The sequence below is a fragment of the Fusarium graminearum genome, chromosome 2 (assembly GCF_000240135.3).
Source record: "Fusarium graminearum PH-1 chromosome 2, whole genome shotgun sequence".
NCBI classification, from domain to species: Eukaryota; Fungi; Ascomycota; class Sordariomycetes; order Hypocreales; family Nectriaceae; genus Fusarium; species Fusarium graminearum.
The window spans coordinates 4,651,131-4,667,371 of NC_026475.1; the positions used below are offsets into that span (position 1 = coordinate 4,651,131).

A 16,241-nucleotide genomic window follows, 5' to 3' on the forward strand; every position below is an offset into this window, starting at 1 on the left:
CCTTCTCAGTGTTGCTTCGATACAAAAGTGCTATCCCCGATCATATTTCCCCTCACTCGGATAACGGTACCCCGAACTGAACGTCACCTGACTGAGTATGTGGAGGCATTCAAGCGTATTTATGAGATTCATGTTCGAAATAGAGAGTCTTAGCATCATAAAATACCAGGCACCGTTTGTCTTTCACTTGAATATCTCACGTACCTAGACTGCAACACCAGTTAGCACAATGGCTGAAACAGTAAGTGGAATCATGATCAACTTCGGCAGCACTGACTCTAAACTATATAGAACCCGTCTTGTTTACTATACGGCCCTGGGGATGCCAGGTTTGAAGATAGACCATTCCCTCAGATCGAGGACCCGCACGATGTAATTGTCAAGATTGCATACACAGGTGTCTGTGGAAGCGATGTGAGCAGTACTATTCCAGGTGCTTGTTAATATCATTGACATATCCAGGTCCATTTCTGGACCGAAGGCGGCTTTGCAAGAAAAGTCAGTCAACAGCAGCCTCTAGTGATGGGTCACGAAGCTTCAGGCATAATCTATAAAGTCGGCCCAGCAGTTTCCCAACTCAAGCCGGGCGACCGCGTGGCTATAGAACCAGGATTCCCATGCAAAAGCTGCAATTACTGCAAGTCCGGACGATACAATCTGTGCCGCAAGATGAAGTTCGCTGCAGACCCTCCATTCACTCACGGGACACTTTCTCGATTTTTTAAGATCCCCGAGGACTTTACCTACAAAGTCCCCCACTCAATCAGTCTCGAGGAAGCTGTTCTTGTGGAGCCGCTCGGTGTTGCTGTTCATGGCGTTCGCCTAGCTGATATACGACCTGGCCAGAATGTCATTGTACAAGGAGCTGGAACTGTCGGATGTCTAACTGCAGCAACCGCAAAGGCCTATGGGGCCAAGACTGTTGTTATCACAGATATCAACCCTGAGAAGCTTTCCTTTGCGAAAGGTGTTGTGGAGTGTTACACGTTCCAGCCCCGGCTGTACGCAACTCCTGAACAAGAAGCTGCCAGACTGAAGCAAGAGGCGGGTTTCGATCTAGGCGCCGATACCGTGCTCGAATGCACCGGGGTTGAAATATCAGCACATACTGGCATCTTGGCTCTGGCACCAGGCGGCGTTTTTGTGCAAATCGGACTGGGCAAACCCATACAGTCGTTGCCTTTACATTCTATGTGCGAGAAGGAGATGACGATGAAGACTTGTTTCCGTTACGGCCCTGGTGATTTTGAAATTGCTCTCGAGCTGCTTGAATCATGCAAGGTGTCCGTTTCGTCGTTTATAAGCAGCATTGTACCATTTGAGAAGGCGCCTGAGGCGTGGGTTAGAACTATGAAAGGAGAGGGAATTAAGAATCTTATTAAGGGAGTGGAGGATTGAGTTTGATTTGTTTCCGGGTGCAACTAGCTGTAGGCTTTCAACTTGGATGCCCATTTTTACATAGCTATTAGAATAACCTGCCAGTTATGGAAAACATCTACTTGGTGTCCATTTGACATTTTATGTCGTCGTGCAGTGTGATAGGGTGGCTCGGATCCTACCTCGGACTATCAGCTTAGAGATGGCAGTAGAGATTGCAATTACGACAATGCGATCCATGGTGCCAACGTAACCGCTTTAACCGAAGGATGCCTGTGTTTCTGTCGTTTATCAATGGTCAGCTCGGTCCATTCGCATAACTGCGCCTTGAATCGCCACTCGGACGCGACATCAGAAAGGATCGCAGGTATTTATCCAACAGAACTATCCAGCATTAGGACGCTCGTGCAATCTAATGTTGTCTAGAGACCTTAGATATTTGGCTTGGCAAATGCATTAATAATTCGAAGGATTGTGCAACTAGTTTAGCTCATTTGGAGAGCTCACGACGGCTATTTCCAAGTGATTAGGCTGATGGTGACTCTTTCACTCATCTATATAAGGTCGGCAACTGCTGTTTACTTCTTTTCAAACTAATCAGATATAATCCAACTTACCAAGCATGAAACTCGCCTACATTTTCCCATCTCTAGCATTATGGGCGAACGGAGCCTGTGCATACAAACGACTCTCTCCTCAGCAAGCTGCAAATGATATCAAAGTGCAAGAGTAAGAACTTTCTGGCAACACTCCGGCTTAGCGATAGGAAACTGACTTCATCCAGCCTTGACAATTCTCTTCAGAAGCTATACAATATTGCTCTCGACAATAACAATAGTCGTGCTTTTGGACTGCCGGGCTACAAAGCCTCTATTGACTTCATTCATGAACGCTTAAGCTATGGAGACCAATTTGATATCTCCGTTCAACCATTTACCCATCTCTTCTCCCAAACTCGCAAGATCGCTTTGACCGGCCCTGAAGGAGAGAAGGTCGATGCGGTATCCCTGCAATACAATCATGCTACCCCTTCCCCCGGGGGTGTAACTGCTCCCTTGGTTTTGATCCCTATCGACGACGAACGTGGTTCAGGCTGTTTTGAAGATCAGTGGAAGGGCATTGACATGAAGGGTAAAATTGCTTTAATAAAGCGTGGAAAATGTCATTTCATTAACAAACTCAAACTCGCAAAAGATAACGGGGCTTCAGCTGCTGTTGTTTTCAACGACAATCCCGCGCAAACAGCTGGCTCTGGCTCCCTTGGTGCTGAAAATATTGGTAAACTTGCGCCTGTTGGTGTTATCACATACGATCGCGGCAACGCTTGGGCAGACCGACTCAAGAGCGGTGAAACCTTGGAAATCAACTTAATTATCGATGTCATTACTGAAAAGCGCGAGACCTGGCAGATCATAGCAGACACCAAGGAGGGTGACCCTAATAACATTGTTATGCTGGGTGCTCATCTGGACTCTGTTCAAGAGGGCCCTGGTATCAACGATAACGGAAGTGGTGTTGCTGCCCTGCTCAGTATCGCTGAGTCGATCAAGCAAAAGAGTTTCAAAAACAAGCTCAGGTTTGCCTTTTGGGGCGCCGAGGAGAGTGGAATGATTGGATCGAATTACTATGTGTCGAATTTATCCAAGGAGGAGGCGAGCAACATTCGATTCTACTATAACTACGACATGATCGCTTCTTTACAACCATACTACATTGTATATTCCAACTCTGAGGCGCATAAAACTGGCGCCCAATATCTCTACGAGTATTTAACTGAGCATGGATATCCAGCGGAATACGCGTACGTTAAAAAGCAACATAAAGGCGCTCCCGAACTTTGCTAACACCTCTTGATAGGCCTTTCGGAAGTTCGTCTGACTATATAGGTTTTCTCGAACTCGGAATTCCCTCATCTGGCATCTTTACTGGTGCTGGCCCGCCGCAAGATGTCTGCTATCATACCGCTTGTGATGATATCAAGAATATCAACAAGGAAGCATTTCTTGTCAATGCAAAGGCTGCCGCATATGCAGCAGCCATTCTAGCCTTGAGTGTTAAAGAGGTACCTAAGCATGAAATCTCAAGTACAAATCCATCGAGCAAGCGTGGAATGGCACGAAATATGGCTAGATGGGCCAATGTCGCTCGTGGAGCTGAGAAAGTACATAGTTGTGGAAGTGAGAGAAAGGTCTTTATGTGAGATATCATTTCCACAGCCAAGAACTAAGGATATCTATGTCCGAGCAAGAATCCGAAATGTTTTTTTTAACTACAAACTGTGGAGTTTCATATACGATTCTGATATGCTCTGCTACTCCTGGCAAGCTGCAGAATAATTGTTGTCTTTATGAGGCTTGGCATTTCAATTATCAAGTTGGAATAACTTCTCGTTCGTATGTTGTAACCGAAAATTCATGATACCAGCTATGAGATCCATATTGCCCAGACGCCAGATCATGAATTACATGCACTGCATGTAAGAGATAGTGGCTGGGCGAACTTGGCAGAGCTTGTTGAATGTTGATCTGGGGTAAGCAACCAAGGCGGGCTGGCAGATGTAGCCAAGTCAGAAAGCACGTTGTCGCCAAGAAAGTTTCTTTTTAGGACTATTTTTCTAGTTGGGGATGGATAATAGTGGTTACTCAAGACTGGGCTCTTGGCTTGCTGGGGTGAGGTCAACGAACGGTCAACCCAAAACTGTATAGGGACTTGGTATGATAAAAGAAATTAGCGGTGGACTAGTAGAGTTATGAACCCAAGTATTTATGACTAAGTAGTTTGGTATTGAATATGTTTAGTGCTGGAATGGTTAAGAACAACATGGCAAACAGCTGTGATGATTTAGCGAATACCACCGCACTAGGTACCAAGACGGTGAAACAGCTAGACATGATTCATGCCCGACTCAAATTAATGGAGTCTCGGTTATTGGGTATAAATTAGAGTAAAGTAACGGTGTGGCTATTTCATTCCTAGGTTTGAGTTACCGACACCCGATACGTTGACATTTCCAGATGGAGTTTGCTCCATGTCTAATATTTTTCCGCAGAAGCTCATGTGATCTTTCGGTAGGGGCAATAATTGTCACATTTTATAGGGTGTTTCGGTCATTGCGCGTCAAAGCCCCTTCAACCTTGTTTACAGCCTGCAGGCCAAGTAAAGGTAAGCTCAACGGGTACGGACCTTGGCAGGCAATAAGCCGGACGATTATTTCCATATCTAATCTACTGTCAACAACAGCTGGATCTGATTTTTGTAAATTTGAGGTTAAGATGTGCATCTGATAAGTCGATCTGTCGCTATAGCCGCTGGTATATTTCGCAAATCCAACAAGCCATCGGGTGTATATAGAGTAGTCCTGTCTCATTTGCTTCTGCATGTACCTATTGATCAGCAACCGTTTTCTTAGCCTCCTCTCTAACTGTACAGTGTCCAATGTCTCACAACGAAGGTTGGCCGGGGAAACGTGGGGTCTGGGGTAATTATTCGTGGTACACAAGAGGCAAGCCGCTTTGAAGAAGTACCTGCTCAGCGGGTCGGAGATTCGTCAATTCGGATTTGCTTTTTCTTGCTTTTTGCGGTTGGAATACGCCATTAATCTCAACACTTATTGGTAAAGTAAGTATCTCAGCTTCTCGTCGCTTGCATATTGGGCAGTCTCGGTCAACAATGCCGCATAGAATCAAGCGTCTCGTTGGATGCTTGACAGGGTATCTTTCTGCTTACTCTGACCGAGACGTTGCACAACTGTATAGTAAGAATCTCGGAGATGATTCCTCCCAGCATTCGGAGACAAACGAAATACATCGTCGGAGGTCTGAGGCCGGCTGTGCCAAGCCTCAACGGACGGAGCGGTGGTGGGTCCCCGCAGCGGAGCACGTGACTCGTATGATGTTTTTCTTGGCATTAAGGGCGGAGTTTGACGCGGAAGGCGCAGTCCGGGGCAGACTCGGAGAAATTCGGAGTGACCGAAAGTATGATAAGACTCGATGTGTTGTGATAGAGAGAATCATGTGGAAAATATAAATCAGTTTCTGGATACTACATTGCATGGTGTTGAGTGCAACATGGGCAAAGAGACAACAAGAAAAAAGACTTGTCGCTAAACTAAACACACAGCGTCTTGCCAAGATTAGACTTGCTCACACCATTGGACAATGGTATAGTACCACAGCAGGGTGGATCAGGTGGTATGTTGATTTTGAGTAGCCGATAAGCTTCTTTTGCAAGCGTACTGGCGTCCAAAGTGCCCAGAACCTTAAGCAGCATAAGCGCAAGGTTATTGGTGTCAGTGTGGGCCAACAGTGGCGATCCCTGCAGACATACTAACAAACCAATCATCAAGACTTTGAGAATGCGTGGCCTAAACTTGTTCCAGAAAAGAGTTGTCTCCCTTCACTCTCATGCCATGGCATCAGATGCAAGAATCCCACGCTACAAAATGCAGAGATACCTCACACCTCAGGATATCAGAACATGAACAAGATGAACTGGTGGGAGACATGGTAGGGAAGTAACCTCGGCGTATCTTTTCCTTAAACCTCCGAGAATCGATTGGATACGCGTCATTGCTCAAGCGCCAAGAGCCGCCAAGACGACCTGTTTCTCTTTGAAGTTATCACGCCAAGATGTGATGAACCAAGCTGAACCTTGAAAGGCTTCAACTGTTGACTTTTTCTCTCGGCGACTTGAGTACCGTGCCAAAGGGTACTTGGCAGGTCCCTTTTCCTTGGACGGTGATGGAATACCGAATCAATCAGCAGTTTATTTTTCTGTTTTTCCATTGGCATACCTATGTATGGATACACATTGGCGTGTTCAACGGTTAATCCTATTACTACCCATCACGATGCCTGTCAACGGGATGGCTACTTCAACGGCGGCGACGATTAAAAAGACAAGGGCAATCAACGTCTGTTCCCGTGCGTACCTAGCAAGTGAAAAAAAAAAATGAAAAAAAGAAGAAGAGATCCGTGACCGCAGATGCCATGCAATAATCCGTCACACACCCAATGACCTCACAGTCTCGGTGCAAATATTCTCTTTCTGTCTTGTTTGATTGCACATTTGTATAACGCCAAGCTGCCAAGACACCATAATACCCACTGTGCGCACCACCAGGCAGTCTCGCGATTGTGTTTTAACCATCGTAGTTACGAGGTACCTCTATCCGCTTCGAAGTTTCTATTGGTAAAATGACTAGGATCTTGATCATGGGTAGAATCTAGAAGAAACGTACCGACTGCTTCAATAGATATTAGGCGAAGATTCTTGTTTGTTATTTTATACTGTCGCTTGGAGGCTTGATGTAGGAACCGGCAGTTGAATTCATCTAGCATGACTCCTAGTTTACTCTCGCCCGGAGACAACCGAAAAAGTACAGTGGTCTTCACTTGCGATTATCACCTGGCTACGCTAAATATCCGCTGTAATTTAGAGGCTCAACATCTTCGCAGGTAGTTATCTACAGGGATTGGTAGGGCCGCATTTCCAGGGAGGGAGCAGGTGGAGAAACACCAACTCTAACTAAAATGTGGCGTATCTCAACCGTACATACACTAACTTGCCAACGCCAAGAAACCCCGAGCATGCAACGACTCAAGTTCCGCTCCGGGTGAGAGAGCTTGAGAACTAGCAAACATCTTGCTCGATGCCAATGATGACGGTCGATCCAATTTCAAGAATTCAAAACTATATATGGCCTCTCCCTCCCCCGCACTCCACAAATATGTCTGTTTGTTCATCAAGTTTAGAGTTATCACCCACCAAACTGTTGAAAGCATCTCGACTACCGATACGCTTTCCACTTACATCACATTCCATTAACTCGATCTTTTCTATTTTGATATACAATATATCATCCATGGCACTCAAGTAGCTTATGGATTATCTTGTACACCTCCATACCTAAAGCATCCCACATACAACAACACTCATAGATCGACCCTCACGCACTCATACCAAGCATAAGGAACACAAACAAACGTTTCCAGCTTTATTCCCCTTCCCCTTCTCTCCTTTCCAGGTCATCTTACTTCCCAATTGATCGACCATGGCGGCAGAATATCCCAAGCACCCGTTCCTCCTCACTGTCGAGGAGACGGCCCAAGCTCTTGGTACCAGCACCGACAAGGGTCTTACAAGCCAACAAGTAGCTGAAGCCCAGGCAAAATATCCAAAGAATGAGCTCGATGTCGGAGGTACTATACCTTGGTATAGTATTTTGACCAAGCAATTGCTCAATGCCATGATTATTGTAAGTTTCTTTGTCCATCTCGCGCAATTGACTATACTAATCCGCAACAGGTTCTTGCTTTTGCTATGGCTCTCAGTTTCGGTATCAAGGACTACATCGAAGGTGGTGTGCTTGTCTTTGTTATCGTTCTCAACGTCACAATTGGTTTCTGGCAAGAGTACCGCGCTGAGAAGCGCATGGATGCTCTTAGAGCTCTCTCCTCTCCCAGTGCCATGGTTCTCCGTGACGGAAAGACTCAAGTTATTTCCAAGTAAGTCTTAACAGTAACAACTATTCGCATTCTAAGTCTAACCAATTCAACAGCCCCGAAGTCGTTCCCGGAGATATCGTCCTTCTTAAGATGGGCGACACTGTCCCTGCCGATCTCCGTCTCTTCGAAGCCATGAACCTTGCCTGCGAGGAAGGTCAACTCACTGGCGAATCCATCCCCGTCGAAAAGATCTCCGATAACAATATTACTGCTCCTGGCACTGAGAAGCTGGTCCAATCTGAGGATGAGATCGGTATTGGTGACCGTGTCAACATGGCCTATGCTACTACCGTTGTCCGAAAGGGTCGTGGTCGTGGTATTGTCACTTCTACTGGTATGTCCACCGAGGTCGGCAAGATTGCCGCTTCGACCTCCAAGAAGACACGCAAGGCCGGTCGCTCCATGAACTACAAGAAATATGGAAAGAAGCAGCCTTTCGTCGGTGCTTCAAAGCGTACCTGGGATGTAATTGGCAAGTTCTTGGGTCTTACCGAGGGAACTCCCCTACAGCGAAAGCTCTCTGCCCTTGCCTACGTTCTCTTTGGCTGTGCCATCATCCTCGCCATTGTTGTGTTTGCTGTCAACAAGTTTGACATGAAGAACGAGGTCATCATTTACGCTACTTCTTTGGGTATCGCCATTATCCCCGAGTCCCTGGTCGCTGTCTTGACTATTACCATGGTCGTTGCCGTCACTGTTATGAGAAAGGCCAACGTCGTCGTCCGTGATCTTTCTGCCCTCGAGGCTCTCGGAGGAGTCACAAACATTTGCTCCGACAAGACTGGTACTCTGACCGAGGGTGCCATGATTGTTCGCAAGGCCTGGATCCCCTCTTCCCACATCTACACTGTCCGCGACTCTCAGAGCCCCAACGACCCAACGAAGGGCCGAGTCACCTACTCCAAGCAGAACGATTCCGAGCCCGAAGAGCCTCCTGCTCCTCGTGACTACGACCGCGAGCGAAGTGCTGCTGTACTCAAGTTTGATGTGCCCGATGAGAAGCTTAACCAGAACAACAACGCTCCTACCAAGCAGGCCGAGCCTGAGGTTGAGTGTGAAATGACCGATGAGCTCAACGCTTTCTTGCTCTCTTCTGCCCTCTGCAACTTGGCTACAGTTCGCTACGATGAGGAGGAGGAGAAATGGCAGGTTACTGGCGAGCCCACCGAGATTGCCCTTCAGGTCTTTACCCACCGCTTCAACTCTGGCAAGAAAACTCTTGAAGGCCAAGGCTGGAAGCAGACTGCCGAATTCCCCTTTGACAGCTCCATCAAGCGCATGTCTGTTATTTACGATGCCCCTGAGGGAGCCAGTGGATCCATTATTGAGACTCAGAACTCCATGGTCTTTACCAAGGGTGCTGTCGAACGTGTTCTGGACCTTTGCGACTACGCTGGCACTGGAGCCGACCAGCAGCCCATGACTGAAGAACTCAAGGAAGCCGTCCTCACTCAAATGAACAACCTTGCTTCTCAGGGTCAACGTGTTCTCGCTATCGCTTACCGCCCTTGGGATGGTCGCTTCACTGCCAAGCAGGCCTCCTCACCCGCCGAGGATGAGAAGCTTCGTACTGAGGTCGAACAGGGCCTCATCCTTCTTGGTCTTGCTGGTATCTACGATCCCCCTCGTCGCGAAACCAAGCCATCTATTGCTGAGTGTTCCAACGCTGGTATTCGTGTTCACATGCTTACTGGTGACCATCCTGAAACTGCCAAGGCTATTGCTAAGGAAGTTGGTATTATTCCCAAGAATATGGGCATCCTGCCTGATCACGTCGCCAAGTCCATTGTTCAAAAGGCCACTGACTTTGACCGCATGACTGATGAGGAGATTGACGCTCTTGAGGAACTTCCTCTGGTTATCGCCCGTTGTGCTCCCGACACCAAGACTCGCATGATCGACGCTCTTCGTCGACGTGGTGCCTTTATGGCCATGACTGGTGATGGTGTCAACGACGCCCCCTCTCTTTCTCGTGCCGATGTCGGTATTGCTATGGGTTCTGGTTCTGATGTTGCCAAGTCTGCTTCCAAGATCGTGCTCACTGATGACAAGTTTAACTCTATCGTCGCCGCTATTCGTGAAGGTCGTCGCATGTTTGACAACATCCAAAAGTTTGTCCTGCATCTTCTTACCTCCAATGTCGGTGAAGTTATCCTTCTGGTGTGTGGTCTTGCCTTTGTCGATGACAGTGGCTTTTCCGTTTTCCCCGTCTCGCCTCTGCAGATCATCTGGATCAACATGGCTACTTCCTCCTTCCCTGCCTTCGGACTTGGTCGTGAGCAGGGTGCTCAGGATATCATGCGCAAACCTCCTCAAGACAAGAAGCGCGGTGTCTTTACCAACCAAATCATTGTTGATATGATTGTCTACGGTATCATTATGGGTGCTTGCACCATGTGCACATTCGTTATTATCATCTACGGCGCTAACGGTGGAAACTTGGGCGAGGAGTGCAACCAGCGATACTCCGAAGCTTGTATCCCCGTTTTCAAAGCTCGTGCCGCTACATTTGCCGAACTCACTTGGCTCATCCTCATCTCTGCCTGGGAGTTCAAGAGTCTGCGCCGCTCCATTTTCCGCCTCAACCCCGATGATGACAGCCGATTCCCTGTTTTCAAGGATATCTACTCCAACCGCTTCCTCTTCTGGTCCGTCATCCTTGGCGGTCTGTCTGTCTTCCCTGTTGTCTACATCCCTGTCCTGAACCACAAGTTCTTCAAGCACACAGGCATCACCTGGGAGTGGGCTCTGTCCGTTGGCTTCACCATCGTGTTTGTTGCTGGTATCGAGCTCTGGAAGATGACCAAGAGACACTTCCATCTCCTCGAGGACGCTCCTGTCCGACGAGGTGTTTGGGGCCAGGGTGGAGATGACGCTGGTCGACTTGGTCGAACCATGTCTTTCTCCAGCTTCAAGACCTGGGCCTCCTTCTCTCGCAAGGACACCGGCGAGTCTCTCGGAAAGCGAGACACTTCTCGCGGACCATCCGAACGACATATTGTGCCTCAAGGCCTTGCTGCCACCGAGGCTTAATCTTATGAATTGCATATTTATGAAGATAATATTATGGGGAGCAGAATCTAAAAAGTAATGATAGATGAGGGAGATTTGGAGACTCTCTATTTGGAGAGATCTCGGCGAGTAGAAGGATTATGACGAATTCCTTTCTGCCACTGCAAAGATGTTATGTTGATATCACTTGTGCTTTTTCATTTACATTATTGGCCCTCATAGGGGGCATAGATATCCCGCTGTCCAGCACATAAATCGCTGGCGCGAAATGCATTATTTCTTCTATAACTCCGTCTTTCTTCGTGACGTTAAAATCTGAAATCACTTGATCGTATCGTTATTTTAACCGTGCTCATTGTTCAACTTGGCATACAAACAACATGCTTGGCTTCTGATAAGCTTGTGTTGATGTACAACTACTCCATCTTAGACTATGCGCTTGTTCTTCGTATCTTTGAGTGAGAAAACATCAAGGAAACCCATGTAACGAGAACCAGATCCAATTTCTGACTACTCTATATAACCAACTTAACAAACACAGCCAGTATCAGCGCCAAACACCCGACGCTCGGAAGACTGACTTTCGAGTGCGAGGCGCTGTTCTCGCCTGTGGTGTTCAGCCCCAGATATTGCGCACCTATAGTCGTGAGAGAGCCGCTGCTAGAAAGGAATACAGCGTTGGGACCAACGTTGGATACATCAGATCGAAACGCCCCGAAGTAGGTGTATCGACCAATAAATTCCGACTCGTCGAACCACTTGAGAGTCTGCTTAAAGAATGAGTCCGTGGGCTTGGGATCTTGATGAGCGTAAGCGTATTCTGTAACCCAGATAGAAGCATTGGGCCATCTAAACAATTTGTTAACAGGGAATGATGAGTCACACGCTATGATACGTACTCAGCTAAACGTTCACCGATGTGAGAAGCCAATCCTTCAAAGTTATCATACCAATGCACGGGTAGATAATCCCATGTACAATTCCTCTTAGGACCACCTCGACTCTTGATCTCGGTGCAGTTTCCAAGGAATTGCCTCAGCCATGGCATACCTCCCCAACCGCCGGTACAAGCAGGGAGACCAAGCTTTATGCCCATCTCGCCTAGGGGTTCAAAGTTGGCGACCCAAGCTTCAGCAGCATCCTTTGGCTTGATGTTGCTTCCGCCAACGTCGTTTCCAGCATCTGGCTCGTTAAATCCCAGAACATGAGTAATGTTGATCCCGTCGTTTATAAGGCCCTTGACATTCTGAAGAAAGGTCGTGTCGCTGTTATCAGACCCAACTCCCCACATCATAGGTACGAATTCGAACTTTTCCTGGGGAATGTCTTTGTATACCGGCGAAGGTTGGTCTTCGTAGTTGTAATACCATGTGATGTCGCCGCCGTTCTGGACCCATATCTTGTCGTCTTGTGGTTCTTGTTTGTTGTGAACGTAACAAAGTCCTCTCTTATCATCGCTGGTAGCAGTCGCGAGACTGACTAGTAGAAGAGGTAGTAGATGCTTGGAAAATGCCATAGTGAATGTGTTTGTGGAGTCCGCTTCCAAGAGGTAGGAATAAGTGAGCGTAGATTATCAGAGCCCAAATAATGAGTGAGGAACTGTTTGTCGTAGCCAGAGTTATTTGTGTTCGTTCGTTCGTCTTAGGTGACCTATATCTATCCGAATGATCTCTGGTGGTGTTGAGCTTTGACGGTCGATCGAGCTAGAGTGAGTTTTCAGGAATAGAATCGATGAACCTGCAAGGGTAAGAGATAGGAAAGAGCGTTGTTTTACACTTGTAGCTTCTTTGCAATAGATAGTACAAGAAATGAATGAATGAATGAATGGACAGAGAAAACACAGCGAAAGACTTCAGGGAAGACGGGGGTGATTGCCTGAGCATTTAAGAGCCTAGCCCTCAGAGCATTCGTCCTGATTTAAATTGTTCTCCGGTCATAGTTCACATAACTTAGTTTGAATAGATGGCTTGTGGCCAATCGCCGAAAATGGGCATGGTATGAAGCTATCCGGCCCGTTGGTTCTTTCATGGCCGGATGAGGAAGAGGGTCATCTCAACAAGGGCCTAGACAATCAGACGCTAGGGGCTCCCGAGAAGCCGTCCTGAAGATCCGATGGATGCTATTGGATCGTGCTCGTCATCCAGGAACGAGTACCACGCTACCGCAGGTCCTATTAGGTTTCTTGGCCATGTTTCTCGACCATGTGGCTGATCCAGCAGCACAATAGGCTTCGTACCAGGTTGGTGGGTTTGTTTGTCACTGTCGCAGGGATTCTCAGCTGGGCTTCCGATTGAGATGGTATCCAATCTACCAGCACTTGCCCATGCCCTGTATCCAATTGTTGAACAAACAGCATATCGCACGAGCCTACAGGGTAACCTGAAAGCCAACGATTGCTGTATGTGAAAGTAGATATTCTAGACTGACCATTAAATCCTTATATTTATTCTTCAGTCTAGCTTTGTCTTGCATTCCAGTCACATTGATTGCCATTTCTGAAGGAACCAGTGCTTCCGGAACGAATGTGATTGTTGAATAATGAGAGTTAGGCAGACAGAATGGTTCCTTTGCGATATCAGGTGGTGAACTTGGGATTTTAGTAAAACCTATTCCTGGTTCAAGTAACTGAATGAAAGGAGACGTATGAGTAGTATTAAACACTTGAGTATTTTTGGACTCGGCAATAAATGTTAATCTGCTGCAAATTAAGATCACTCAGTGGTTGTTTGTTGGTCGATATCAGAGACGAAGTCAACAATACCGGCCCCACAAAATAGATAATCACCCCGGAACCTCGGGACCTACCTACCTCGGCTTCCAAACCCCACACATTTCAAGCGCCGCTCTAAGTACCGTTGGAGTTCAACCGGAGACCCCTCCCATGATGAACTTCGCCTCGGCATCTTTTCTCCTATTTTAATGCCAATTGCGCTGTCGCTTCAATCTTTCCATTTGATTTGCAACATAATTCTCTTGAATCATATACACATACACATATACAATGGCTGCTGAACGTATTGGCTCAATCATCAAGCACTTGGCCCCTGGGTCAGCGCTTAACAGCATGTGAGTTGCCGCTGTCGCTAACCGATGTGATGTAAACAAACTGACAACGGTACAACAGCCAGTCCAAGAACCCCGACGATATCGTCATCACTCTCGCCGTGCGAACACCGCTCACAAAGGCCAAGAAGGGCGGCTTCAAGGACACATCACTTGAATACATGGTCTATGCTATTCTGAAGCAAGTCCGAGAACGATCGAACCTTGACCCTGCCCTTGTTGAGGATATCTGCCTCGGAAACGTGCGTCGCGATTCCTGCCATCGTTTAACGAGCGCTCACTGACATTCTTCCAGGTCTCTGATGTCAAGGCCGCCTACAAGGTCCGCGCCTCTGCTCTTGCAGCTGGTTTCCCCAACACCGCCGGTGCCTCTTCCATCAACCGATTCTGCTCCTCCGGTCTCAAGGCCACCGCCGATATCGCCCACTCCATCTCCAATGGCTCCATCGAAGTCGGTATCGCCATGGGTGCCGAACAGATGTCCATCGGTGGCGACGCGCTTGACAAGCCCTTCGACGAGGCCGTTACATCACAAAGCCAGGAGGCTGTCGACTGCATGCAGCCCATGGGTTGGACAAGCGAGAACGTGAGCAAGGACTTTGGCGTTACCCGTGAGATGATGGACAAGTTCGCCGCCGGAAGCTTCCAAAAGGCTGAGGCTGCGCAAAAGGCTGGTTGGTTCGCAGATGAGATTGTGCCCATTACCACCAAGGTCAAGGGCCCCGATGGCCAGGAGAAGGAGGTCACTCTTACACAAGATGAGGGTATCCGACCCGGTACCACTGCTGAGAGCCTCTCCAAGATTCGCGCTGCTTTCCCTCAATGGGGTGGCGCCACCACCGGCGGTAACGCCAGTCAGATCACCGACGGAGCTGCCGCCGTGTTGTTGATGAAGCGATCTACTGCCATTAAGCTGGGTCAGCCTATCATGGCTAAGTATGTTGGATCTACTGTTGCTGGTCTTGCCCCTCGTATCATGGGTATTGGCCCCAGCGTCGCCATTCCCAAGCTCCTCGCCCAGCACAACATCTCCATGGATGATATTGATATCGTCGAGATCAACGAGGCATTTGCTTCCATGGCTGTTTACTGCCAGGACAAGCTTGGCCTCACATCAGAAAAGCTTAACCCCCGTGGAGGAGCTATTGCTCTGGGCCACCCCCTGGGTGCTACTGGCGCCAGACAGATTGTGACAGGTTTGGCTGAGTGCAGGCGGCAGAAGAAGAAGATGCTTCTGACAAGCATGTGTATCGGCACAGGCCAGGGCATGGCTGGTCTGTTCGTGAACGAGCAGGTCTAGAGCGGTCAATGCATAACCAGGTGCTGGATTATTAATTATGTAACAACGACAGATCTCGATACGATCTACGAGTCGGTTGGAGATACGATATCCTGATGAGCGAGAATACTGGATTTGAAAGCATAAAATGTTGTTCCTTTTTTAGCATTATTGAGATTACAAAAATACATATTGGTGAAACCTTCTATCAGAGCTATTTACCTTTTAAGAAGATCAAACTGAGTTGTCTCATCGACGTGTCAAGCTATCGGGGCCGATTACAAATGATCATGAACTTTGAAGTCATTTATTTCGCGGCCAAAGTCGGGTTCAACAGCAGCAACTTGACCACCCCAAAAGTCGCTACACAGTCCGTGCAGTTGCAGGGATCGCTGAACAACACGAGGTTGGCCATTCGCTGACGTTCCTTGAAGCGGTTGTGGTCACCCCGCCAGAGCTTAGAAGTCACCCGGAGGCTTTTGCTCTGATGTCACTGAAGGGTCCCCCCGTAAGCGGTCAAAGATGGGCATCCTACAGCCATTGCGTGGGTGGCATTTCGCAATGGTTGATATTGATTGGCCTAAAAGCTGCGACTAGATCTGAAATTGGGGGGCCACCAGGGATGAGAAACTGCCTGATCATTACGCACAGCGAGTCAAGGGACCAGGCAAGGGGATGCTACCCTTGGAATGGGTTTAGTTACTCCTCGTCCTCCTACCTTGGGAAGCTTTAGCGAGACATGAATTTTTGATCTTTTGTCTTTTACCTAAGTACTCAGTCTTTTCTTGTCTTTTCCTTTCTTCTTGAGTTTTTCATAGTCAGTTTCGCAGAGTCTCACCTTCCCAATTCCATGCGTTGCTCTCCGTTATCTGTGTACTTGTTGAACTCCAAGCCGGCATCTTTTTGCCGACGATCGTCGACTACATTCTGCGCCATCGCAAACAGGAAACCCGCATAAAAACAAAGCTTAAATATAGATTGCCGGAAATATTCTCATAGCACAA

General features: G+C 47.7%; 6 protein-coding genes across 6 annotated transcripts; 5 read left to right on the forward strand and 1 right to left on the reverse strand.

Moving 5' to 3' along the window:
* Positions 1-229: 229 nt before the first annotated feature.
* FGSG_04247 (uncharacterized protein) lies at positions 230-1,398 on the forward strand (the record flags this gene model as incomplete). Its single annotated transcript, XM_011323072.1, has 3 exons — positions 230-241; positions 292-414; positions 463-1,398. 3 exons carry the CDS (start codon positions 230-232, stop codon positions 1,396-1,398), a joined length of 1,071 nt encoding a protein of 356 aa, XP_011321374.1.
* Positions 1,399-1,999: 601 nt separating this feature from the next.
* Positions 2,000-3,577, forward strand: FGSG_04246 (uncharacterized protein; the record flags this gene model as incomplete). The annotated part of the gene is made up of 3 exons (XM_011323073.1): positions 2,000-2,106; positions 2,216-3,178; positions 3,235-3,577. The coding sequence occupies 3 exons, from the start codon at positions 2,000-2,002 to the stop codon at positions 3,575-3,577; spliced, it is 1,413 nt and encodes a 470-aa protein (XP_011321375.1).
* A 1,469-nt stretch (positions 3,578-5,046) lies between these two features.
* FGSG_12285 (uncharacterized protein) lies at positions 5,047-5,857 on the forward strand (the record flags this gene model as incomplete). Its single annotated transcript, XM_011323074.1, has 3 exons — positions 5,047-5,351; positions 5,497-5,567; positions 5,625-5,857. 3 exons carry the CDS (start codon positions 5,047-5,049, stop codon positions 5,855-5,857), a joined length of 609 nt encoding a protein of 202 aa, XP_011321376.1.
* Positions 5,858-7,429: 1,572 nt separating this feature from the next.
* Positions 7,430-10,916, forward strand: FGSG_04245 (calcium-transporting ATPase 3; the record flags this gene model as incomplete). Its single annotated transcript, XM_011323075.1, has 3 exons — positions 7,430-7,633; positions 7,684-7,883; positions 7,937-10,916. 3 exons carry the CDS (start codon positions 7,430-7,432, stop codon positions 10,914-10,916), a joined length of 3,384 nt encoding a protein of 1,127 aa, XP_011321377.1.
* A 391-nt stretch (positions 10,917-11,307) lies between these two features.
* Positions 11,308-12,421, reverse strand: FGSG_04244 (uncharacterized protein). The gene is made up of 2 exons (XM_011323076.1): positions 11,795-12,421; positions 11,308-11,744 (listed from the first exon to the last, which is right to left on the reverse strand). The coding sequence occupies exons 1-2, from the start codon at positions 12,409-12,411 to the stop codon at positions 11,411-11,413; spliced, it is 951 nt and encodes a 316-aa protein (XP_011321378.1). The 5' UTR covers positions 12,412-12,421; the 3' UTR covers positions 11,308-11,410.
* Positions 12,422-13,752: 1,331 nt separating this feature from the next.
* Positions 13,753-15,787, forward strand: FGSG_04243 (3-ketoacyl-CoA thiolase). Its single transcript, XM_011323077.1, has 3 exons — positions 13,753-13,961; positions 14,020-14,200; positions 14,254-15,787. Exons 1-3 carry the CDS (start codon positions 13,897-13,899, stop codon positions 15,256-15,258), a joined length of 1,251 nt encoding a protein of 416 aa, XP_011321379.1. The 5' UTR covers positions 13,753-13,896; the 3' UTR covers positions 15,259-15,787.
* Positions 15,788-16,241: the final 454 nt, after the last annotated feature.

Coding starts and splice junctions, on each gene's coding strand:
- FGSG_04244 (XM_011323076.1), bottom strand. CDS start 12,411: ATGGCATTTTCCAAGCATCTACTACCTCTTCTACTAGTCAGTCTCGCG. Junction 11,745..11,794: donor ATCGGTGAACGTTTAGCTGA/GTACGTATCATA, acceptor CAAATTGTTTAG/ATGGCCCAATGCTTCTATCT.
- FGSG_04243 (XM_011323077.1), top strand. CDS start 13,897: ATGGCTGCTGAACGTATTGGCTCAATCATCAAGCACTTGGCCCCTGGG. Junction 13,962..14,019: donor GGGTCAGCGCTTAACAGCAT/GTGAGTTGCCGC, acceptor ACGGTACAACAG/CCAGTCCAAGAACCCCGACG. Junction 14,201..14,253: donor AGGATATCTGCCTCGGAAAC/GTGCGTCGCGAT, acceptor ACATTCTTCCAG/GTCTCTGATGTCAAGGCCGC.